Consider the following 25261-nt stretch of genomic DNA (forward strand, 5'->3'; position numbering starts at 1 on the left):
CCACTAAAAATAATTGGGAAACAGAGAAGCAGGCCTGAGACTTCTGCAAAGGAAATGTCAACCTGCACTTTCAGAAGCCCTTGCAAGCTCTTTCTCCTGTACAAGAATCACAGTGATGTGATATCAAAATGAGCAGTGTTGAGGAGGAGCAGAAACTAGAAAGCAAGTGCATAGAATTTAAAAAGAAAGTTAAATCTGAATAGATGTTTGTGTTGCTATTTGATGACAAAGTACTGATTTCTTTTAAACATAATTTTTCATGTTTATAGTACATTTTTGGGTCTTTAACTTAGTAGTTACATGGCTTTTTCTTCTATCGTCCCCCAGATTCGTAAAGATGCTCTCAAATCTCTCAATATTGCCTACACTGTGAGCACCCAAAGATGTACAGTGTTTCCCTTGGATCACCTGGTCCGCATGCTATTGTTCAAAGATTGTGAGGAAGCAACCAATTTTATCAGTTATTATGGCCTGAGTGTATCTGATGGGTAAGTGTAAGGAAAAGGGTGCCTGTGCCTTAAGATGCCTAGTGCAGTTAGACTGAAGTTACATGAAGTGTTAATGGGCTGCTCCTGCAGTCTGCAACCAGGAAAAAAAAAAAAAACCAACTTGGGAAGGGTAGGGGCTGGGCTCTGTAAGCAAAGCACTAGGATAGTGATGGGTGCAAATTTTAATAATATCTTATTGCTGTAATTATGAAAAGTTCTTTAATTGTGCATCTTTCCCTCAAGAAGTGGGGTTTGTATCCCTGTAACTACTGTAACTTCCTGCGGCGGGCGGAGGAAGCAAGCAGCCGATTCAATGTGAATGATAGAGCAAGCTTCCACTTTATTGAAAGAAATCACACCTTATATAAGCACTCTACAATAATCATGCATACTACTCACAAATCTATTGGATACATGTAAAAAGCTACATTATAATGTCCCAGCCCCCTGTGGCATCTCAGACATGTCACAACATCTTCCCTCTTCTGAACCTGTTTTTCTCCCAGGGCCGTTCCCTTATCATATACAAGGTCATAATATACCTCAGTTTCTCTCTTTGTTAACATAACAGTCTGTTGTTTGGCATAACTGTACCCTGGGTTTTTTCCTTTGTTTACCTCAGATGGCTGCAATCAGCTTCTGCAGAGACCCATGGCCTTGCTCTCTGCAAGCCGTTCTCCAACAACTTCCCACAGTAGCTTTTCTTTTTTTTCACTTGTACATCTTTTTTACTTGGTTTGATAGGGTGACAAGGGATTTTGAGGATACAAAATTCCTTAAAACTTTCTGGAAGCTGGTGGAAAAATGAGAGAAGCATTTCCCCCAAAGGAGAGACTGTATATTGAGCTCAGTCTTCATTGGCCTCCAGGGATTTTTTCCCTACAAAGAGATGTTGTGGATAACGCAGTAGAAAAAAAAAATTGTTTTGCCGGCTTCTTTTGCAGCTGAATTGTAGTAAATTGCAGCTCCATAGGAAATGAGAATACAGTTCTGCTTCTCAGGAAACTGGCATTATGGTGATGCCTTTAGGGTAGGGTGAAGCCGAACAGTGCAGAGCAGTTTAATTTAGAGGGTGTTGGAGGCCAGTAGTTTGCAGATAAGTGTCTGACAAGGAAATAGATATGTTTTAAGGTGTGCTCATGCAGACTTGCAATCTCAAGAATCAGAGAAGGCAAAAAACTTGAGCATGTCAGTTACTCTATTTAATACTGTTAACATTCTGTTTTGAAATAATTAATTAGCCAGACTACAGGTGCCAAGATTGGAAGAAGATTGCAGCTTTTAAAATTACTTCTATAGACAGCTGTGGCATCTGTCATGTGGGATGTAGTCTAGGTAAAATGTGCATGGATAATACACACAGTGGATAAAGGTTAAAAGGAGAAACAGACAGAATACACCCAAAAGGGTGCCCAAAAATGTTAGTTCAGCTTGTACACTGTCCAGGGAGGATAGCTGTGAAGAAGTGCTCTCTGCCTTCCCTGATCTGGTTCCAGCCAAAGATTGAGATACAGGCTACAGGGAGCAATCCTGAGTGCCCAATGCCTGTCTCACTTTGCCTTGCTAAGCTGTCTGACTGAAAACCTGTAGGTTACTGGATCTGTGAGGATGTACTCCTGTTTATTTCTCCCCAGCGCTTACGTGGAACTGAATCGCTCGGCTTTCTTGGAGCCAGACGGGTTACTCAAACCACGTAAGTCGGTGTTTGTCAGCCAGAAGCTAACTGTCTCCGTTGGAGAAGTTGTAAATGGTGGGCCGTTGCCCTCGGTGCCTCACCATGTGCCTGTGTCCAGCTTCAACGGACAGAATAAGTATATCGGCGGAAGCACCCCTGTGGATCAAGCTAGTAGTAGCCAAAAATCCAGAGTGGAAGCAACAGGTAAGAGCAAACATGCATTTTAGACGCTGCTCAGTAATGAACTGTTGAGTCAACTCCATAAGTAGTTTTTACAAAGCAGAATCAGTTCTTGGCTCACGTGGGTTGAAATTGCACAGAAATTTGGATGTAATGAAAGCATGTTTTGATTTAAATGTATTTATATATCTGTACAATCTAAGAAGTGACCTGATTCGTAAAACATATTTCCCAGTATAGGAAATGTACTAATAGAAATGAATGGAATTTTGCCAACATAGGTGAAATAACTAGATACTTGGCTGCTTCAGACAATCAGCTTCTGTCTTCAGTTTGCAGATTTTGTATTGCAACTTTTGTTCCCACTGTATATATAGTCACGTTGTTTATCAGGTTAGCTGAAAGTATGCTTTTTTGGTCCTTGTTGAAAGTACAGATATTTTGCATTTATTCAACAGGTGTGTGTAGGTGCTAGGTGTACTTGACTTTCAACAGTTGTTTTATTGGAAACGAATGTAGTTTGTATTGGAGGTAATGTGCAGTGAAATTTTTTTCACGTTTTGTATAAAATACTCATAAATATAAATTAGTTTCCATGATGTAATTCCATTTTTAACTTTAAGGCAGCAAGCTTCTGTTATGGATTTGTTTTATGACCTGATGAGATTTCAGACAAGCCAGCTTTTGAAGATAAGAGTTGTTTTGCTTTGGTTTGTGACTGACCTGTTTTCCTTAATTTTTCTCTTCCCCCTTTTGCCAAGAAGGAAGAGGGGAAAGCAGAGGTGTGGATTTAGATGCTGCAGCAGTGAGAGTCCAGCCTGCAGCTCATCTTCTGCCCTCACTGTTACCTTGTCAGCTTGTGCCAGTGCTGCCTCCTGTGCAGACAATCTCCCAACCTGCGGGTCAACCTGAGCCCCTCTCTTCAAAGCCTCAGCCTGCCTACACAGACACAGTAAGGAAATTTAAACACATCCTGAAGTGTTTGGGAAAGATCTGTGAAATATAATACGGTAACTGAGTTCTCAGGTGGTTTTAGTTTTCCAGAACCTGCATGTGTTAAGTAGGGCAAAAGGAGACACTTCAGTGCTTTGGATTCTTTGAGAAGTTGTTTTCTTGGGCTATTTTAAAAAGAGAAGGCCTTGAGTGATTTTTAGAAGCAAGCTTGAAATGTCAGTGTTTATCCTTCGTAGGATAAACAGTCCTGTCTGTTTAGTATTTATTTGAGAAACCTCTAGGGAGAGAGTCAAAAAGTGATAGTAGAAAGTTATTATCTTTTACTTAGCAGGTAAACTTTGGTTTAGTGAATAATACTGAGCTGTTTCTTAATGGCACATATTTCAAATGAGACATGACAAAGTTTCTTCTTGTGGGTATATGACTCTTAATGTTGGGTCTTAAGTGTGTAACCCGTGTATCTGTGCCGTTCCCCTTTTTCTCCCTCCACATGTTTGGATATATTCTAATGCTGAACCCATCCCAGAGTGTGTCATTGCTTTGTAAAGTACAGCTGCCATATTCTACTTAAATGTGGCTACACTTCAGTGAAGATTAGACCTGGTCATTTGGAATTAAATGAGCTAGAATGAGAGAAACTCTCAAGAAAATAAATTCCCCTCAAAATTCACTTTTCTTAGCTGCTATTTCCTAATTTGGCTTGCCTGTTTTTATAGAGAAAGCTGCTTTTGTTTCTGGGCTGTTACTAACCTTTTAATCTAAAATTTCCACACTGTTATATTTACCTATATTTCTAATAACCTAACTTAATGTTGCCAATCACAGTCGGTTAAACAAGGCTGAAAAGCCTAATTCACATGTGTGCCCAGGCTGTCCTGAGCAGGACTGTTATCTTGCTTCTCTGTTGTCTTGTAGGACATTGATGAAGTGGTGGATGAGCTTGTGCACGATGTCCTCAAAGGAGAGTGCAGAGAAGTTGCCAGAGCAGGAATGACTTACATGACTGCCGCCATCTGGTAAAGACCATTTATTGCTGGTACTCCTGGAGTCTGTCATCAAAGCTGCAATTTGCCATAGCAGTGGGAAGATCATAAAACTAAGTAAGGCAAGGTCTTGCTAGCCTAGTGGAACACTAACTGCAAACCTGTAAACCGTGCCTTGCGTGGCACTCATGCCGCTGCCACAACAAACGTGTTGTGGAAGGAAAGATGCCTGAACGGGGACAAGAGGAGTAAAGTGGGATCTGGCTGCTTCTCTGCTCTTCAGATAAATGCTTCCTCTCCAAAGCATTTAGTGCCCTCATAGATGTGGGTTTGTGGCAAAAAAAGTGTTATTAATGCACCAGTGTTTTTGTCATTGCTGAATAGCACAGGGTCAAGGGCTTCCTGTTTTCCATTCTGCAGCTCTGCAAGTAGTCTGGGGGTGTGCCAGAGGCTGGGAGGGGACACAGCTGGGACAGCTGACCCAGACTGATCAAAGTCTGTACAATGTGATGTCATGATTTGCATTAAAACTGGGTTGGAGGAAGAAGGTTGTGGGGTTTTCTGACTTCCAGGGTGGCCACTGGTTGGAGACTGTCTGGAGATTGGTCTGCCTGAGGGAGGTGGAGGCTGACTGCCTTTGCCTTGTTTGGTGGAGGTGTGGGGATTTTTTCCATTCACCTGTTACAGTGTCTTTATCTCCATCCACAAGTTTTCTTGCTTTTGTTCTTCCCTTTTTATCCCCTGTCCTGATGTGGGGTGGGGGAGTGAGCCAGTAGCAGTGTGGGTGCTTGATTGGTGGCTGGAGCCAGCTCATCACAATGGAACAAGGGTATGTTGGAGAAAGCACAGATACAGGGATTTGCATGAAAACTTTTTAGCTTTTGAAAAGAAAATTGGTGTTTCTGCACAGCACCTCAGAGGCCACCGTGGAGGAACTTGTGACCGAAGTGATGGGGGAGATCCTCAGACAAGTGTCTGGGAGTGTGCTTAGCACAGAAAGGGAGCGTGTCAAAGAGGAGAGGCGCAGAGTGGAGGAAGAGAGGTGAGTCGCAGATTTTGCTGGGGGGCAGCATTGTATACACCCCTAGGCAGCGTAACTCCTAGGCAATGTAACGACAGCTGGTGCCAACCTGGGTCCTTGCATGTGTGCTCAGGCCTTGTGTCTTTGCCACACCAATAGCACTCAGTTTGTCTCACCTCGAACTGCCCTGGGATCGTGCAGTCAGGCTGTCCTTTTTATGTTCTCTGGTGATCTGCTAGTTAGTGTTTTGGTGACCTCCCAGAGCCACTATGAAAATGGTGGAATTTTGGAAACTTTTATTCACCCAGAGCTTCCAGAGAGGGAGATGCATTTTGGCACTGCTGTATGCAGGAACTTGGTCATCTGAATGTGTACTTCTCTATAACTTACTGGGGTAAGAATAAAATAACACCAATGTTGTCCCATTTTTGAGGGAAACCTGCATCTGTGCAAAGCTGTTCCAAGATTGAAACCAGCTGAGTTTTAGGTGAATTAACTGTCTGACACCACGTGTAGTGCTTGTGTAACTAAGCAGCAGGTCTACCAGTGTAAATCTCTTCACCTGTGTAAATCCTGCCACTTGTGTAAATCTTTTCTCTGTCTTTCTAGGCAAAAGCAAGAAAGAGAACAGTTAGTAAAGCAGTTGAGCCAGTTGGTGGGTATGGAGTTAATGGAAGAAGTAATAAAGGAGAGTGTTCAAGAAGCTTCAGCCAGTGAGTTAAAGTAAGTACAACGTACTGTATGCTATACTTTGCTGTTGTATGCTTTCCTAAGGGTAAGAGTTTGTTAGGGAGTGGTGGGCTTCTTGCTTGCCCTTCTCTGAGTTCATCTTTAATAAGGTGCTTTAAAGGGAGGGTAAGTGTGCTGGGTCATACAGGGGGCTGCCTGTTTGCAGTCATACTGTGTCAGGTCGTAGCAGTCCTCTGGGGTGGAGGGAATAAAGGCTTTGTCAAGGACAAGGCTGCCCTGTGTGCTAATTTTTCTTCTGAATCCCTTATGGCTCAGCTGCGGCCTTTATTGTAGATGCTTCTTTGGAAGCCCATGATCAGTGTAAAACTCGAATGATTTCTGACTCATTACGAGTCTTATTTAGAAGGGCAATAACATACAAGTGCGGAAAATCCCTCCCCTTTGCTAAATGTGATGGTCTTCCCTATTTGCACCTCATCTCATTGTGCTGGTATTTGTGGTGGTCTCCACCTTGCTAGAGATCTTGGTTTGTTTCATTTTGAACTAGATGTGCCTTGGAAAGAGACCGTCAAGCTCGTATTGCCCGGTGTTCAGAAGAAGTTTGTGGTCATGTCATGGACCTCTTTCTGGAGGATGAGATTTTCCAGATTGCTAAGGAAACCCTTCAGGAGCTCCAGTGTTTCTGCAAGTACTTGCAACGGTGAGTTACCACTCTGACACAACTGCTTTTCTTGGGAGTGTTGGCACAGAGTGGTTAATAGAGTTTGAACTTAGAGCTGTCCGGCTGCATTTTTTGCTGTTGTCTTTTCTCAACTATAAGTGCACTTAGGGGCTTATTATGAGCCTCTAGGAAGTTACTCAGCTATATGTGGGCAGGGGAGCATACCTCATCGGAGTTGGGTAATGAGCTTGGTAGATTTCAGCTTCGCTATCTAGAAACTTGTAATAATTTCTCCTTCTTTATATTGTATGCTTGTTTTTTCTGGGTGTGTGCTAAGTGCTCAGTGGCTGTTGTGGTTCCCCAAGGCAGAGATACATTTCTTCCTGTGCTGTGGTGCCCCAGTGCAGTCAGGGTGAGGTGCATTTCAGGTGGCATTTATCACTGCTAAAGAGGAAGCAGTGGGCTAGTCTTTTTAATGTGGAGCACCTTTCCTTGCAGAATTCTTTCTGTCCTAAAACTGAGTTTTGTGTGTCTTCAGAGCATGCGTAAATTGCCTTCAGTGTGATAGTGAAGGTTAAGGAGCCTAAAGATATGTGAAACAGATGTACATGCAGCAGTCAAGAAAACCGGATGATGTAGGAGTGTGTTTTGAGTCCTGAAAATACTTGAGGAAATGTAATAAAAGATTTCATTTCATAATTCTTTGTGTTACAAACCTGTTAGGTGTATATGTTTTGAATTATTTGGTCATAGAAAAATAAATTAGCATCTGATGATAAAGGCTTTATTATATGTTGTCTCCTTGTTGGTGAATTGCCTTTTTAAATGTTCATTTTAAACAGAACAAGAAGAAAGAGAGGCTTACCTTTCTTACTGCAATAGGTATTGCAAAAGTATTTTCAGCAAGCGAGGTAACAGAGAAGCTTTATAATGGGTCATTGTAAAATGCTCTATGGGCTAGGAATAAACATTCTGAAAAAGGTGAAGGAAAACTATACTTGAAGTCTTGCCTGGGGAGCATGGCTAGGCCAGCTGAGGATGGGTTGACATAGAAGAGTGGTAGTCCTGTTTCCCTCCCGTCATCTCTCTGGCCACTGAGAGCAAGTGCAGCTTGCTGAGCAGAAGGCTGCTCCCTTTTGTCTGCATTGGTTTGTGAATGGGGCACAAGGCTGCTTCATTTGGATGCTGCATGTGTACAGCTGGCAGGTCTGGTCCTCTGTGTGCTCTGTTTGAGCTCTGACTCTGCAGCTGTGTGCAGAAACAGCCTCGGCCCACTGCACCACCTCACACTGACCCCTGGGACTTGGCTGTCTACAGAGGAAAGGTGAGAAAACCTTGTTTGGTCTGCAGAAGGGTTTATTAATGTGACCTATTCTCTTCCAAAGGTGGAGGGAGGCAGTGGCAGCTCGAACAAAGTTGAGACGTCAAATGAGGGCATTTCCAGCTGCTCCCTATTGTGCAGATCCAAAAAATAAACTGAAAGCACTGTCCCCCAGTGCTGAGTGGCCTATAACCATGGAGAACTTGTCCAGGAGAATTGTAAACCTGGGGAATGGAGGAAAGCTGGGAGTCTCTTGCACTAGGTAAGGATACTTACAGTGACAGTAGTTGGCAATCTGGTTGATTTTTGGAAGGTAAGTTACAAAGTAGTCCTCTTTGAACCTCCATTGTGAACGTTAATGGTTTTGTAAAACTGCTCTCACATACCCCCAAAAATACCCTTTCTGCACAAATGCTGTGATGAAGGCTGCAGACGTAAAGAAACCCTTTCTGGCAGCTTTCTACAGTGTCCGCAGTACTTTTCAGGTCTTGGTGTTTCTTAAATTTGGTTAAAGTACCTGTTTTGTACCCAAAATTACAACCGAGAATCTCTTGTTTCCAGGTTGAATTGGCTGAGAAACAAAACAGTGCATGACATCAAAGTTCAGCACTTCTACCAGCAATTGTTAAGGTATGTTGGCATTTGATCATTGTTTTTTTAGCAAATTGTAACAAATGCCAGAAATCTTGAAAATACCAGTAAGGAATGGCAAATCATACTCAGTTGTCCACTTGCAGCCTTGCTCCTTCAGTTTTCCAGATAAGGGAAACTGAAGAGTAAATTCATGGAAGTGTCAGGCCATCTGATCCTATTGACATGGGTGTAACTTTAAGGATCTGATGGATATTATGGGGTTTTTGTACCTGGGTGGGATGATGGCTGGGCTGGAGTATAGGAGGAGAGGAGTAAATGAGCTGTTACTGGCCTGGCTTGTGGCGGGAAGGAATTGATTTAGATGTTTAAAATGCAGCAGGAGGTCTGCCTTCACACAGCTCATCATGCATGGCCTGCGTGTTTATTGGAGCCAGGTGTTGAAGCAGTGTGGAAGTGAAGCAATGCACAAATGGTCCCACAATCCCCAAAGTAAGGTTCATACAACACATCTAGTAGCTGCAGTTTTTGAAGGTGTCTGGGCTGTAGTGAAATAGATGTGAAGGCAACCGATCTAAAGAATTAGCTCTAACTTTTGACTGTTTGAATTGGATGGTAGCTACTTACAGTATTGTAACTTGTTCAAAGAAAAATGTTCTCCAGATGGGAAATGAGCACTAGGGGGTCTTTTCACCAGTTTCTGTCTCTCTTTAAGTGATTTTGCTTGGATTCCCCTGGATCTTGTCTCATTAATCACTGAACATGCTCCAGTTCAGCAAGAACAGGTTTTTTGGAAGGTGCTGTTGGTTTTGCCAAATGATGATGAATATGTGGAGGATGATCCCAACAGGTGAGTAAGAGTTCATTGCTGGGTCACTTTCTCAAACAGAGCAGTCAAATAGAAGAGTAGTTATATACAGTCTTTGGTTTGTTTTTTTTTCCCTGTACCATGTCAAATTTCCAGTTGTGCGTTTTGTTTTTTTTTTCTCCAGAGCAGTCTAAAGAATATAGCTGTAGTTTATTGTAGTGGTCTCTGTCTTCTGACATTATTCATTGAATTACTTTTGCTCATACTGAAAACAGAAAACCTTGAGATATGTAGCAGTGGATCATTTCAGGACATTTAATAGCTATTTACTAAAATCCAAGCAATATGAAGGTTGGGGTTATAATAGATTGTGGTGTCCTAGAGGTGCTGGTGTTAAAACCCTAAAATGCCATTTAAAAAAAACAAAAAAAAAAAAACCCAAACAACCCAGAAGCCCACTCTTTCTTGTTTGCCAGGGTACTGTTGGATTGGTTAAAAGCCAAATTTATGGGAGACAAAAACTGGAAGAAAAACACTTCACATACAGAAGGCAGAATTCAAACGCTGACGTTATTTAATTCTCCCGGCATGCAAGGCAGCAGAAACATCAACATCAGTGTGTGTATAAAGGTAAGTGAGAACAATTTCATGATACCTAACAGGCCATAAGTGCAGGGTGTGGTTTTTTGCCAGTGGATGTTGTGCAGAGGCTTTTGACACCCTCCTGTCAGATGGAGGAAGATGATACTGGGAGGGATGGGGTTGTCAAAAAGGTCTGAAAAAAGATGGATTTTGTCTTTGTTTCCAGTCAACTGAGTAAATAATCTGCCTAAATGCAGTGCAATAGTTAAAACATCAGTCATATCAATTCCTGATGCCAGATCAGGTGAAGTGCACTTTTGTAGCATCTGTTGAACACATTTGTCCCACAGCTTATTGTCTTAGGATTTGTAGAGCTCTTGGTAACAAATGTCAAAGCTGAATGCTAATGTAGTAAACTGCAGATTTCAGTATGAAAATAGCTTTGTTTAGCTTTAGCTACATTACTGTTGTCGGTTTTGTTACTTGTATAGGTGGCACATGGCGTGCTCTCTGACTCTGAGCTTGATATGGCTGAGATGCAAAAAGACTTGCTTGGAACCAGTGGTCTCATTCTTCTCCTGCCCCCTCGAGTTAGGAGTGAAGATGTTGCAGATGATGATGTTTATTGGCTTTCAGCTTTGCTACAGTTGAAACAGTTGCTCCAGGCCAAACCTTTCCACCCAATAGTTCCCCTGGTGGTTCTAGTCCCCAGTCAGGAAGAGGAGGCCACAGAGAAAGAAGTAGAAGAAGGTATGTAATTACTTCTGTGCCTTGAAAAAAGAATGTGAATATTGAGGGCTGTCCCAAGTAGAACTGTTGTGACTACCCAGCCTCTCAAATGCAGCATCTAGTAAAGGGAGAGACTGTGGAGTACAATACTCCTTAAAGCTTTGCTAGAAAACCTGGGGCCTTGAGAATTGATCAGTATGGGAAGAGATGAACTTCCTTTTGGCTTCCAGTTGCCCTTTCCACACAGTATTTGATCCTGAGAGTCTGTGGGCAAGGATGGAGAAGTGATGCTGTGAATGTATGCAGAGAGTGTGGTCAGAGTAGGAGGTACCCATTTGTTCTTTCTCTATATATGGCATGTTTTCTTATTTTTAAGGTTTGATGCTGCAGGACTTGATTTCAGCCCAGCTTATTTCAGACTACACCATTGTTGAGCTCCCAGTTTCTATCAATGACTTAGAAGGCACCAGAAGGGTAAGAACAGCAACTCACATGAAGAGATACTTGACTGGTTTATGATTAACCTCTCAATTACTAATGCCTTGTAAAGAATGATTGTGTTCTCAGTAGCTTAAATTGCAACCAAGGCTTGTGTAATGGGATATTTTTTCCATTGAAGTTTCTGTAACAGTTTTTGTTCAAAAAGCTCTCTTACAGTTTCTTTTCACATCCTGGAATTTGCTGAAGTCAGGTGCTCACTTGTTAATAGTGATTCCAACAACAGCCAGAAGTATTCTGAAATTAAATATTTCTGCTAATTTTCCATTGCTTGAGACTGTTGTATTTCGACTGAATAGAGATCAATGGCATTTCCTACATGAAACATAGTTTCACCCGTGTAATACTGAAAACTGCACTGAGACCAAAGTATGTGAATTATGTAAAGTCATTCTTGTTTGTCCCACCTGCCTTGACTAGCAGGGGTACAGTTGCTGTCTAATGGATGAGCGTTAGTGATAGTTAAGCCTTTGTACCTTTAAGCTGCCAGCCCTAAAATACAAAGGACCCTTTATAGGTCTTCTAGCTGCTGTGAGATCACCCAGTATTATTCCGTCTTGATGGATGGGACTTCAAGCTTGGTGGATGTCTTTACACTCTCACATATGTAAAGAAAGATTGTACAGAGCTCTCCCTGACAGACTCCAGACACCAGCTTTTCTCTTTGTCTTTCAGTTTGCTGTGTGCTTGGTAATAGTGACCTGGAGATGACTCAAAAGCTCATGATAGAAAATGATACAAGTCTAAACCAGTTTTCTGTGTGTGAGTTGCAGCGGGGTAGTTTGGAGAGGTGGGAGAGGGTAATGGCCAAGAGCAGCTGAGTTGACTCAGACCAAAAGCAGTTCTAGCCCTGTATTCCCTTCACAAGGTGTCTGAAGAAGGTGCATAAGAAAGAAGGTGAGAACAAGACAAGCCCAGAGTGATGCTCCCCCACACACCCTCACAGCTTGCATCTCTTTGCAGTTAAGGACTGCCAGTATCAGACATGGCTTCTCTGATACAGTCACCTTGGGTTAATTTCTGTAAAACTTTCTAATTTCTCCCAGGTAAGTTTTCAGCATTCCCGTGAAACAAAGAGCTTCACTCAACAGTCAGGATTGAGTGTAACTGTTCAGCAGGGATTTTTTATTCGCAGCACTGGGGATCGCTCCACCACAAGGGCTGCACCTACTAACAAAACTCTCTGACTAATATACACAAAAAGCACACATATGCATCAGATTTCCTAGAAAAGGCAGTCTTATGCTAATAGATTCTCAGAATTCATTTACATAGTCTGAGCATGCATAGTAAAAATAGTGAGGGTCTTCTCCCCTCAGGCATCCTCACAGCCTTTCTCACACTGTCTGTTAGTGAACTTTAGGTTTCTTGTGTCCACACATGGTCACAGAGTGATGTCATCCATCCTCCAGCTCCTGTTTGTTCCAAGGAGCTTAGTTTAGACCAGCTTCCAGTCGCTTATCTTGACACTGGTGTCTTCTTAGGCACTTGTTTTTTAGGTTTGTGCTATCAGGGATGTACTCAGGGAGTTTTTCAGACTGTCCAAGGTCTGTCTTATCTCCACTAGGCAAGGAGTTACAGGCTTCAAAGCATCTTACAAGTGGGTAATGACTACAGAGGATAGTTAGGAAAAACTATAAATGAATTTATATACACTACAGTAAAATATGAGAAAAATAAAAGCTAGTAAAACACAAGTGATGTCTAACTTAAAACTAAATGTAGCAACTTCCCTTCACCCAGTATCCTGCAGCAGGGAATTCCACTGCGTGACTGCACTTGGTGTGAACAGCCTCTTTCTGTGTGTTCCTGAGCCTGCTGCACATGAATTTACCTTGACCCCACCCAGTTGGAGAGTTAGTGTTGCAAATATTGGGATGATTGTTTATTTGTTTGTATTTTGCTGCATAGTATCTTGAATAGTGTTACATCAAACTTAAGGTTGTAGGATTGAGTCCTTTGTGTCCTGATTGCTGCAAAGCAGTTTCCAGCTATGGATGTTTTGTGTGTTGTTAGATCTCTGCGGCTGTTGGCTGGCTGGTTTCCCAGTGCCCTGACTCCCTTGAGCTCTGCAGTCAGACCCTTCGGGAGTATGTCGAGGATGGGATTGATGGTGAATTTGGCAAGCGCTTCTACCATGACTGGAAAGAGAGGCGGTTAGCTGGCCTATCATCTCAGGAGCCTGGGATCATCATAGAGCTGTACAACAGCGTGCTGCAGTTTCTTTCAGATGTGGCATCATCAGAGCACCTTTGTGATTTGTCTTGGCCTGTTACTGAGTTTTCAGAGCCTGGGGGTAACAAGCTGTTGCCCCACCTGCACTGGAACATGCCTGATCACCTGGCCTGGCTGAAGAAGGCTGTGCTATCCTTCCAGATCCCGTACCTGGATCTGCCTCCATTAGGTGGTACGTACTTCACACTGCAGTATGCTCCTGGTGCCATGTCATTCTCTGATGTGCCTGTGCCATGTTGAACTACCAGCCTGTAAGGTGGATAGTTTTGCTCTGTCACAAGTTCTTGCAATTAACTTGCTTTATTTTTTTTTCCCCATAGCTCCCTGGCGTCCTGTTTGCCACATGATTTTTCAGTATGTGTCTCAGATTGCTAGTTCTTCCCATACTCAACCACTGATCCAGTCTCAAGTGGAGAATCTGCTGAGCAAAACTTATCAGAAATGGAAAAACAGGACATCTGGGAACTCTGATGAAGAAGGACCTTCTGTTGATGAGATCCCTTGGGATGATATTTTGGCAGTCTGCATTGATCATAAACTGAGAGACTGGAAACCACCCAAACTGCCTATTACTCCAGGTATCTTGTGTCCTGCAGCATGGATGATACTTCTGACATGACTGTGTTCAATAATTTGACAGTCATGGCTTTATCTGTGGCAGGGAGGGAACTATGGTCACGATCTCCTCTTGTAGAATGACGCTGTGCTTACTGCACATCTGTCTTTTCTTTAGAGTGTGTATTTAGTGTTTATGACTTGACTTGAGCTTGTGGTTTCAAGTTTTGTCTCTGAAGGGATACAGTCAGAGTCTTTTAGCCCTCCTCTCCCAGTAGGAGAGGGTTTACATTCAACCAAAAGCCAAGAATTGTCCCTCAGAGGTCATGTAAGCTCTAGTCACTTGAGATGGCAGGCTGTGACTGTTAATGAGCACTTCTATGGATTAATGAAGCTTGTCTCAGATTCTGCTTGCTTTCAGTTTCAAGCGTGTTTGGCTTAACTATAGGGAGCCTCTTTTAATGAAATGACTACTTAATCCACTGAATGCTGAACTTGGATGCACTAGGATTTTTAAAATGAAGATAAAGCTGCATTTTACAGTCTTTCCCAGGCAACTCCTTTTTACATGCAGATTACTGTTTAAACTACTTGAAAGTGAACGTGTGATTTTTTTTTTTTTTTTTTTTTTCTTCAAATTGACTTTTCAGTACTGAGCTTTTCTGAAGGGGAAAGTCTGTTCTAATGTTATATGTTGGTTTTGGGTTTATTCACAGAAGCAGTAAGTGAAGATGGTCAGGTTCGTGTGTACTTCTTCAGGGAGCATTTAAAGAACTTCACTCTCCCTTTTTCTTGGGAACAAGCCAGACTGCGCACACAGGAGGAGATCCGGCAAGGGCATGAGAGGTGAGGTGGCTGCTGGCACTGCCTGTGGGAGTAGCATTCAGCGGGCCATTGTGCCATCAGGGTTGCTTGGTGAACTCTATGGAGGTTGCTCAGGGCCTCTATGATGAACATATAGTGCTGTCACGATGCTGAAAACCAGCATATGACATCCTCCCAGAAGGTGCTTGTGCACATCTCCTTGAAATAATGTACAAGGCTGTGCTGAAACCCGGTAGTAAGTAGATTTTTATTTCTGTAGGGTTACTCAGCTTTCAGAGAAATGGATTGTTTGGGAGATGCTTAAGTATTATAAATTGAGATATTAGCTTCTCCCAAAGAAAATATTCTTGAGGCTTTGGGATGAGACTTCTACTCTAGGTAGACAAAGCATGGAAGGAAAACAGTGTGAGGCTGGGGAAGAGCATAGGAATAAAGGGCACGCTCATGATTTATTTCATAATGCCCCCTCCCTTACATTCACCTTCAGTTGCAGCCTGGACATGTTAAATGATTTGTGGATTTACTCTTTGGTAATTACATGCCCATTTTGCAGTGTTTTGAGTTCAAAAAAAGGCTTTGTCTCCAACTTGTGGGAGGACATCAGGAAGGGACTACTGATAAGAGAAAATGATAAGAGGTTGAGCAGGGAGGGTGCCTTAGGGCTGTGTGAGATCTCAGAAGTCTAGCTCTTCCCCAGCCTTGTTCTTTTCTCTCCTGAAAGCTTAGCTGCTGCTCTTCTGTGTAGCAGATGTGTAGATATCTTTCTTCGGGGTGAATCCCAGCTCCCTGTCAGATTAGTTCCTCTTAAATCCCACACACAAGTGGTGGTCTGTTGGACCCTGGTACAAGGGAATTAGTCTCCAAATGATCAGTTCTCTCTCCCTGCTATTTCCAGACTTCAAGCTAATAAAGGAAAAATCAACACGCTTATACAATTTCTGTGCTTTTGTCTCTTTTTTTTTTTTTTTTTTTTTCCCTTCCCCCTCAGGTCAAGGGTAAAATCTTCCAACTCTTTTAAGAAGCCCTATAGCGTCTCCATGATGCCAGGTCAATATGGTTCTGGCATGAGCATGCTGTCAGGTCAAGAAAAGAGCATTCCCAGTACAGATGAATTCACAGAATTCACAGGCACAGCCTCAGCTCAGGAGCTTCTCCCAGAGCGTCTGTTGGCACAGTTGCAGCTAGAGAAAATGGAAAGCAGGAGGTAAGTTCTCAGAGCAGCATCTTCTTCCTGTAGCTCCAGCCGAGGGTTGTAAACAATTTTCAGCTTGTAATGGGAAGCTAAAGTCCAGCAGTGCTAGGAAACAGCCTAATCTCCAGTTTCACCTCATTTCATCAAGCACATCAGTGCAGTGTGGTTCCCTGCTAACTGGATGGTAGACATACTTGGAGTTTTGAGGAGCGGTTGGAAACTGTGGTCAATTAAGCCACCCAAATTACAGCAGTACCGTGTGTACAGTATTCTGTGTCTCCTGCAGTCACAAAGGGCACTCATCCTACCTGACCCTCAGGGCAGGATGGTAGGCACTGGTCTGTGCCATCTACCCCAGCAGAGGCTGATGTATCCCCCCAGACGGAGCTGCTGAGGGCAGAGGCAGCAGCGCAGGCCTTGGACCGCAGGAAGTGCCTGGACCTTTCTCCTGGGGCAGGGACAGGCAGCAGACCTGCCTGCAAAAGGTATGTCCAGGTGGAGGAGCTCCTGCAGCAGGTTGGCTGAGCTGCAGGAGGTGGTGGTAAGGCTGCCTTAACATCAGGGAGGCTGAGGAGTTAGATAGCTGGTTCTAAGCGCAGTCTGCAGTGATAGTGATCCCACAGCCCATGGCCAAACAGCCAAAAACTGCGCCAGCACACATGGAAGGAGGGGGGCCGATAGTGCAGAAGAATGGAAGCTTGCAACAGCAAGGACCTGCAGGAGGGAGAGACTTCCCCTGAAGCCTGAGGTGCCTTTGCAGAACCGCTTCACCGCTCCACAACAAGAGGAAAGATTCATCACATCAGGAGAGACACTGGAGCTGAGTAAGGCAGCCTGGTCTGCTCCTGTATGACAACTAGTGCAACTAAGAAAAGGCGGTGGGTAATAGTAGGTGACTTCTGAGAGGTACTGAGGCACCATCTGCCAACATGATGCACTCCAGAGAGGTGTGCTGTTTACCAGGGGCTCATGTCTGAGATGTCACCCAGAGGCTGCCAAGCCTCCTACAGTCCACTGACTGATATCCACTGCCATTGTTTCACGTGGGCACCGATGATACAGCCAGAAGCAGTCTGATGAGTAGCAAGGGCTACAGAGCTCTGGGAGTGGTGGTAAGAGACTCTGGAGCACAGGTGGTTTTTTCATCAGTCCTCCTGGTCAGAGTGGTTTGAAAGGACTGGTTGAATCTGGCAAGTCAACAATTGGTTACAGGGTTGGTGCGACAGCCAGGCGTTTGGCTAGTTAGACCATGGGACTTGGTTTGAGAAACCTGGGCTGATGGGGTTTGTCTGTCAGAGAAGGGGAGGAGCATCTTCAGCCACAGGCTTGCCAATCTGGTAAAGTAGCCAGGGGAGGGGAACCTCGATTCATCCCACTCCTACCACCTTGATGCCAGTGCCAGCAATAGATGCATGGAGAAGGGTCACAGGGCAGCAGGAGAGCACCTGAAGAGCAGCACAAAGGAATTCTAGCCAGTAGATCAGCTTCACTGGGGGCCCAACTTAAACATCTCTGTGCAAATGCATGTAGAATGGGGAGGAAACAAGAGGAGCTGGATGTGTGCATGCCTGCAGGGCTATGGTCTTACTGGCATCATGGAGCTGTGGCTGGAGTGGTGACAAGGAAGAATACAGGCTCTTTAGGAAGGACAGGCAGGTGGGACAAGGAGTGGGGGTTCATCCTCTATGTCAGTGCCCAGCTGGAGTGCCTGGAGTCCTGCCTGGGGATGGATGAGGATCTGACCAAGAGTTTGTAGGTTAGGATTAATGTGAGGGCAGGGACAGGAGATGTTATCATGGGGATCTGCTACAGGCCACCCAACCAGGAAGACTGAGTGGATGAAGCTATGTATATACAGATAGGGGCAGCCTCATGTTCACAAGCCCTGGTCCTCATGGGGTACTTCAACCACCCTGATATCTGTTGGATGGGCAACACAGCAGGGCATAAGCAACCCAGGAGGTTCCTGGCATGCATTGATGATAACTTCCTTCTCCAAGTAATAGAGGAGGCAATGAGAAGGGGTGATGTGCTGGGTCTTGTTCTCACCAACAAGGAGGGGCTGGTGGGAGTGTGGAGGTCAAGGGCAGCCTTGGCTGCAGTGACTGTGAAATGGTGGAGTTCAAGATCCTTAGGGCAGTGAGGAGGGTGCACAGCAAGCTCGCTACCCTGGACTTCAGGAGAGCAGCCTTTGGCCTCTTCAGGGATCTGCTTGTCAGAGTAACAGGGGATAAAGCCCTGGAGGGAAGAGGGGCCCAGGAAAACTGGTCATCTCTAGAGAGTGTGTCAGATTGGCAGATGGGTGCCTTGAAGATGAACCATGAAGATGATTGGGGGCTGGAGCACCTCCCCTGTGAGGACAGGCTGAGAGAGTTGGGGGTGTTCAGCCTGGAGAAGAGAAGGCTATGGGGAGACCTTGGAGCAGCCTCCCAGTACTGAAAGGGGCTATGGGAAGGGTGGGGAGGGACTCTTGATCAGGGCGTGTAGGGATAGAATGAGGGGTAACAGTTTTAAACTGAAAGAGGCAGGTGTAGATTAGATGTAAGGAAGAAACTCTTCACTGTGAGGGTGACGAGACAAAGGAACAAGTCAGAGAAGCTGTGGCTGCCCCCTCCCTGGAAGGGTTCAAGGCCAGGTTGGATGGGGCTTTGGGCAACCTGGGCTAGTGGAAGGTGTCCCTGCCCGTGGCAGGGGGTTGAACTAGGTGATCTTTAGGGTCCCTGCCAACCCAAACCATTCTGTGATTGTTTGACATCTATGACGCCCACTTTGGGATGTCAGTATGGTGCCTGTAGCAATGCAGATGACAAAGCTGAAGAACTAAAGCTTTTGAGGTTGCACAAGGTTTTCTTCTCTTTGCTGCCTTCCCCATCAGTTGGTCATCTTCCGTCTGTGTGGCTCCTTTCTGTAACATCTATGATGGATTTTCGTCATAGCAGTGGCATATGGCACACCATGTTGGAAATGACTGAGCATCAGATCCTTCTTGCAGCTGTTTCTGAACTCAAAACTCTTAACCCATTAGTTACAAGAACAAAGCCAGGCTGTAATCTGACTGGTGCTCTTGATCTTTCTGTCCAGGTTTGAAGAACAGTTGCACCAATGTCTAGCTGAGAACATTGAGCCCCTCGGTGATTTTGTAGGTCTTCCTCTCTACCTCCCCCAGTCTCTGGTCTCCACCCCAGCTGTCACCTGTCCACTGATGAAGAATCCTGCATCATCTGCTCAAGAGGTAAGAAAGGGTGGTACTGAGAATTAACTAGTTCTGAGGAGTGCAGGTGCCAAACCTGCTGCAGTCGCAAAACCTTCAGTGGGAATTACCTTAGTGTGCGGTACTGGGTAGACTTGGGAAATAAAGAATTGAAAAACTACGCCTTGGAAATAACCTCTTTCCAGGGAGGGATCTGGAATAAGAGTTCTTCACAGGTGTTCATGCTTTCTGCTGCTGGCAGTCATAATACTATCCCTTGTGGTGCTACACTGTAACGCAGGGAATCGCTGTTGTGCGTTATCTTCCCCCATTAAAGGGAAGCTGGGAACAGAAATAGAACATGCCATTTTTGCCTTACCTTTTCAGGAGTGGGGGTGGGGGGGTGCTGACCTCCATGGTTCTCAAAAGTGGGGGAACAGCCAGTGAGCTAAGAAGCTCCTTGGTTTTTTTTCTCAGTCTCCTCTCTTTTCCTTCTGCCCAGGGTGGGAGTCAAGAGGAATGCAAGCTTTTGGCGGAGGAGCTAAGCCCCATGCTGTCGGACAGACTGAAACACTTGCAATGGCTCCTCAGAGCAACCAAGGAGGGTGAAGTTGCCTCCGAGCTCCATCTGTCTGCTCTGGTGGACATGGTGGATATTTGAGTGGAGCTGAGATACATGTGCAGACCAAGACACTTGCCAGAGAAATCCAGGTCTGCCTGATTGAACAGATAAGGTCCTGGGGAGCATTTCAGAAAAAGCAGGTGTACTTCTGGGAGAACAGAGCACACGTGGGGCCTGGGCCCTCGTAGCATGGCTGCCTTGGGCTCACTGTGTCCCTTTGATTCACAACTAAACTCTGGTTGGTCTGGGACTCCCTCCTTTTCTGCTTCTCAGATACAGAGATGAGTCAAATCCTTTTTTTGGAAGGCCTTACATTGACACTTAGTGGTGATTTTTTAAATTTTATTTTCTTTTTACCAGCTCTAATTGTAGAGAACTATAAGGTAGCAGAGGCCCTGGGAACATCAAAGCAATTGCTCTCAATAGACACAGTCCCTGAGATGATGTCCCAGCTCAGTGCTTGCTTGCTTCATCCAGAAGCTACCTTGCAGCAGCAGTGTGGTTTGATTCCCAGTAAACAGTATGAAGATAAACTTCATGTCTGCAGTACTCCTGTACAAGTAGTCTTTGTAAATTATTTATAATACCTGAGAAAGATCTGCTGACAAACTTCTGCCTGGTAAAATGCAAATTGCTGCAGCTTTGGCAGTAAACAGTGATGATCTTGCCTGTCAGAGATCAGCTGTCTGACTTGTTTCTAATGTCATTTGAAATTTTCAGTACTCCAAAACTGTCAGCTACTTTCCAAAAATAATTTTATAGTTAGTTTTTTAATAGCATTTGTATTATTTCTCTTAAGCCACTATTGCTATTCTAGGTTTAATATTAAGTTGAAATAAGAAATTTAAACTGAACAAACTGCTGTGAGACTGTTCGTGCTACATCTACTTTTGCTGGGCAGAGTTAACTTTCGCTAGCTGCATGAAAAGTGAATCCTTTGTGCTGTTCTCTGCTGTGCTTTAAGCCAGTGCTCCTGTTGCTGGTGTTGATTTACCTACATTTCAGCTGTGAAAACCCAGAGGTGGTTTAGGACGGGTTTCAGGCCAGGTGCTGTAAATGCTTTTTATACCTAATAAATTTGTAGTGCGTGGCAATGTGGTGTGTGGTTGTTCCTTGTCAAAAGGTGTTGGTGCAGCCTGGTGCGCAGGGTGTTGGGCTGGTTTGTGTTTGTGTTGTTTATCGGTCAATGCGCGGGGGGGGGGGTGCTGCGGGCGCCGGCCCCGCTCCCAGCCGGGGAGGGCAGCAAAAGCGCTGCCCTCTCTGAGGCTCGAACTCAGGACCTTCAGATTATGAGACTGACGCGCTGCCGGCTGCGCTAAGAGGGCGCCGGCGGGCCGCGGCCGGGCCGGGCCTCCAGCGAGCGGCGGGCGCTGGGCCGGGCCGGACCCCGCGGGGCGGCGGCGGCCCCGCCGTTACCCAGGGGCGGGGCCCGGCGCGCTCGGGCCGGGACGAGGTGGCCGAGTGGTGAAGGCGATGGACTGCTAATCCATTGTGCTCTGCACGCGTGGGTTCGAATCCCACCTTCGTCGGAGCCTTTTTGCTGCGGCGGGACGGGGCCGGCGGCAGCCCGGCATGGCCTGGCCTGCGGTACCACGCGCGGGGCGACGTTCCGAACTGAGCGGTGCTTTTCAGACTCACAGCCCGCTGGCCCACCCAGCTGCAGAGGCAGCTGCACAGGCCTTGGAAAAAACAAAGCGGGCAAGGACCACCGACTCAACTGGAACCCCTGTTCCACCTTTTCCTGATTCTCTCATGGAAATGACTTTGTGGAACACCTGCCCCTCCTTGTTTAGTATGTTAATCAGCTAATAAAATTAACTTTAAAATGCAACAGAAACTTTGCTCTGTGCACACCCTCCACCCAAGATTATCCGACCTGAGATAATGTTGGATCCAGGGCTAGTGATCCAGATTTCATTGGCTCCCCTGTCCCTTCTTTCCCTCTCCCTCCCTTCCTTCTTTCCCTCTCCCTCCCTTCCTTCTTTCCCTCTCCCTCCCTTCCTTCTTTCCCTCTCCCTCCCTCCCTTCTTTCCCTCTCCCTCCCTCCCTTCTTTCCCTCTCCCTCCCTCCCTTCTTTCCCTCTCCCTCCCTCCCTTCTTTCCCTCTCCCTTGTCCTTGCTACAGATTTATAAGAGACCTCATTGCTTGTTCGGCTTTTGCAAGTTTAGGCCGGGTTTCAGGCCAGCTGCTGTAAATGCTTTTTGTACCTGGTAACTTTTTAGCATGTGGCGATGTGCTGTGTGGTTGTTCCTCGGCCAAAGGTGTTGGCGCAGGCTGTTGTGCAGCGCGTTGGGCTGTTTTGTGTTGGCGTTGTTTAGCGGTCAGTGTGCGGGGCTGCGGGTGCTGTCTGTGGAGGGTGTTGTGGCTGCGTGTGCTCCCGCAGCAGGTGGGTGTCGGCAGGAGACGCGGTGATTGCCGTGGGTGGGCCTGGAAGCGAGGCGTGTGGAGCGAGCACAAGGGCTGAGGCGCGGCTGGCCGTGGCCACTGGGCCGGCAGGCGGGTGGCGCGGGGCGCGCGTCCCGGTCCCTGCCGGCGCCCGCCGCCGCCCGCCGCCGCGGGGCCTCTAAGGGCCGGCCGCGACACGGCCCCCGCCGCACAGGCGCAGGGTCAACACTTCGAGTGTAAGAGAGGGCAGCGGCTTTGCTGCCCCGACCGGCGGCCCGCCCAGCCCGCAAATACACACGGACCGACCCCCCCACCTTTTCCTGCACCCCAAACCCACCAGCACGCACCGCGCAGGGGGCACGGGGCTGCGCCCGCCGCACACACCCTGCACGCCGCTGCGCCGGGCCCAGAAACGGCGGAACGCGCCCCGCCGGGCGGGGCGGCAAAAGCCCAGCCCTTATTTTCTGAGGCTCGCACTCACGCCTTCCGAGCATGAGCCTGACGCGCTGCCGGCTGCGCTAAGAGGGCGCCGGCGGGCCGGGCCCGGGCCGGGCCTCCAGCGAGCGGCGGGCGCTGGGCCGGGCCGGACCCCGCGGGGCGGCGGCGGCCCCGCCGTTACCCAGGGGCGGGGCCCGGCGCGCCCGGGCCGGGACGAGGTGGCCGAGTGGTGAAGGCGATGGACTGCTAATCCATTGTGCTCTGCACGCGTGGGTTCGAATCCCACCTTCGTCGGAGCCTTTTTGCTGCGGCGGGACAGAGCTGGCGGCAGCCCGGCATGGCCTGGCCTGCGGCCCACGCGCGGGGCGACGTTCCGAACTGAGCGGTGCTTTTCAGACTCACAGCCTGCACAGGCTGGAGCCATGGGCTGAGGCCAACTGGAGGAGTTTCAATAAAGCCAAATGCCGGGGGCTGCCCTTGGGCCACAACAACTCCCAGCAGCGCTACAGGCTTGGGGAGGAGTGGCTGGAGAGCTGCCAGTCAGAGAGGGACCTGGGGGGGTTGATTGACAGCCCGATGAACAGGAGCCAGCAGTGTGCTCAGGGGGCCAAGAAGGCCAATGGCATCCTGGCTTGTGTCAGCAATAGCGTGGCCAGCAGGGACAGGGAAGGGATCTTGGCACTGGTGAGGCTGCCCCTCGATGACTGGGTTCAGTTTTGGGCCCCTCACTCTAAAAAGGCCATTGAATGACTCGAGCGTGTCCAGAGAAGGGCAACGGAGCCGGTGCAGGGTCTGGAGCACAGGTCGTACGGGGAGCGGCTGAGGGAACTGGGCGGGTTTAATCTCGAGAAGAGGAGGATGAGGGGAGACCTCATCGCCCTCTACAGCTCCCTGAAAGGAGGGTGCAGAGAGGGGGGATGAGTCTCTTGAGCCAAGGAACCAGCGCCAGGACAAGAGGGAATGGCCTCAAGCTGCACCAGGGCAGGGTCAGACTGGCTCTTAGGAAGCATTTCTTCCCAGAAGGGGTTGTTAGGGGTTGGAATGGGCTGCCCAGGGCAGGGGGGGAGTCCCCATCCCTGGAGGGGTTGAAGAGTCGGGTTGACCCAGCGCTGAGGGATCTGGTGGAGTTGGGAACGGTCAGTGGGAGGTTCATGGTTGGACTGGAGGAGCTTCAAGGGCTTTTCCAACCTAAACAGTTCTGTGTTTCTGTGATAAAAACAGCACATCCCTGCAGAGAAGGAAGATAGAGCCGTGCCTAGAGATAATGGGATTGTACAGAGAGTGGTTCTGACCACCTGAAGCACACAGCTCAGCACAAACTGGCAAAAGGTCGGAAGTTACCAGCGAGGAAGTTTTCAAGCCTTCATCAAATGACCACCAGAGAACACGCAATGACCACCACCACATTTTACAGAGCATGTGTGGTTGGGGCAAGAACTATGTAACGATTTCTAGAAAATCATTTGAACACTCTGGCCTTTTCTTGGAAAACTTACACATATGTATCTATACGTATCTACATACGTATAGGTACATAAGTATCTATACATAGATACATATGTATCTAACACGCATATGTATCTATATGTATCTAGGAGTGTGGGACCTCTCCTCCTAATGCACACACACACACAGCCGGTGCTGTAATAAAGGAATACCTGCTTAATAACTCCAGTTATTGAGTTTTCACTACATCACTGGGGTTGGGTCAAACTCCTGCCCCACACGGGGACCCTGGACTCGACTCCCAGTGGTGTCTGAGCCCCAGGGGACATCTAGTATCAAGTGCTTGGTCTGCCATGTGTAAGGAACTGAAGGAATGTCTCAAACACAGAAAATCTCAAGGACAAGCTGCAGCCTTTGGATAAGTCTAAGGAATATCACCCAAGGAAGTGGGAGTGGATTGAAGGATGCACCCCCTACTCCCTTGCAGTTGTATTGACATACTCCTTAGATAAGCCTTGGAGGGGCAGACATGGACTAAACCAGATGTTTCCCCTCAAGCACAAGTGTGACTGTGCCCAATACTTTGTGGTGCCTTTGCCATTGAAGTGGTAAAAAGAACTGGTAAGAGGGGATCATTTCTGGGAAGACTGATAAAATCTCTGGGAACAGAGGAAAAAACAAAGTTGGGCAAGGACCACTGACTCAACTGGAACCCCTGTTTCACCTTTTCCCTCATCTCTCATGAAAATGAGTTTGTGGAAAACCTGCTCCTCCTCGTCTAGTATGCTAATCAGCTAACAAAATGAACTAAAAAAGGCAACAGAAACTTCACTCTGTGTGCACCCTCCAACCAAGATCATCCTTTTCCAAGTTTAGGACGGGTTTCAGGCCACCTGCTGTAAACACTTTTTGTATCCAATAAATTTGTAGTGAGTGGCAATGTGCTGTGTCGTTGTTCCTAGGCTAAAGGTGGGTGTGCAGCCTGCTCCGCAGTGTGGTGCATTGTTTGCTCATGGGTTTGTTTAGTGCTAAATGGCAGGGGGGGTGTGGGGCTCTCTGTAGAGGCTGCAGCTAATCCTGCCTGTCTGACAGGTCCGGGCACCCTGGGAAGGTAACTGAGATGCTGTCACGTCCCTTCTGCCAGCCCTGCTAGGTATAAGAAGCCTGGCGGGCCGGCTGCAGGCAGGGCAGC

The 25261-nt window shown here is 46.8% G+C and overlaps 1 protein-coding gene and 3 non-coding genes across 5 annotated transcripts in view; 3 read left to right on the forward strand and 1 right to left on the reverse strand.

Moving 5' to 3' along the window:
• Positions 1 to 20888, forward strand: part of MCM3AP (minichromosome maintenance complex component 3 associated protein) — a 29937-nt gene extending 9049 nt beyond the window's left edge. Inside the window, exons 10-28 of one of the 2 annotated variants that reach the window (XM_074910381.1) lie at positions 328 to 488; positions 2123 to 2367; positions 3105 to 3295; positions 4213 to 4313; positions 5191 to 5322; positions 5911 to 6024; positions 6539 to 6691; positions 8038 to 8235; positions 8535 to 8603; positions 9280 to 9414; positions 9849 to 10002; positions 10446 to 10704; positions 11060 to 11157; positions 13198 to 13588; positions 13737 to 13994; positions 14688 to 14817; positions 15785 to 16000; positions 19070 to 19220; positions 19681 to 20888. In XM_074910381.1, the coding sequence (XP_074766482.1) occupies positions 328 to 488; positions 2123 to 2367; positions 3105 to 3295; positions 4213 to 4313; positions 5191 to 5322; positions 5911 to 6024; positions 6539 to 6691; positions 8038 to 8235; positions 8535 to 8603; positions 9280 to 9414; positions 9849 to 10002; positions 10446 to 10704; positions 11060 to 11157; positions 13198 to 13588; positions 13737 to 13994; positions 14688 to 14817; positions 15785 to 16000; positions 19070 to 19220; positions 19681 to 19839 (3315 nt within the window). In that variant the 3' untranslated portion in view covers positions 19840 to 20888. The remainder of the gene's footprint in view (positions 1 to 327; positions 489 to 2122; positions 2368 to 3104; positions 3296 to 4212; positions 4314 to 5190; positions 5323 to 5910; positions 6025 to 6538; positions 6692 to 8037; positions 8236 to 8534; positions 8604 to 9279; positions 9415 to 9848; positions 10003 to 10445; positions 10705 to 11059; positions 11158 to 13197; positions 13589 to 13736; positions 13995 to 14687; positions 14818 to 15784; positions 16001 to 19069; positions 19221 to 19680) is intronic. The other variant, XM_074910382.1, reaches the window with a different exon arrangement.
• Positions 20889 to 21052: 164 nt separating this feature from the next.
• TRNAM-CAU (transfer RNA methionine (anticodon CAU)) lies at positions 21053 to 21125 on the reverse strand. Its single transcript has one exon. It is a non-coding gene; the product is annotated as a tRNA-Met (tRNA).
• A 122-nt stretch (positions 21126 to 21247) lies between these two features.
• On the forward strand, positions 21248 to 21329 carry TRNAS-GCU (transfer RNA serine (anticodon GCU)). Its single transcript has one exon. It is a non-coding gene; the product is annotated as a tRNA-Ser (tRNA).
• Positions 21330 to 22835: 1506 nt separating this feature from the next.
• On the forward strand, positions 22836 to 22917 carry TRNAS-GCU (transfer RNA serine (anticodon GCU)). The gene has a single exon. It is a non-coding gene; the product is annotated as a tRNA-Ser (tRNA).
• The last annotated feature ends 2344 nt before the right edge of the window (positions 22918 to 25261 follow it).

Source organism: Athene noctua, chromosome 7, assembly GCF_965140245.1.
Source record: "Athene noctua chromosome 7, bAthNoc1.hap1.1, whole genome shotgun sequence".
Classification (NCBI taxonomy): Eukaryota; Metazoa; Chordata; class Aves; order Strigiformes; family Strigidae; genus Athene; species Athene noctua.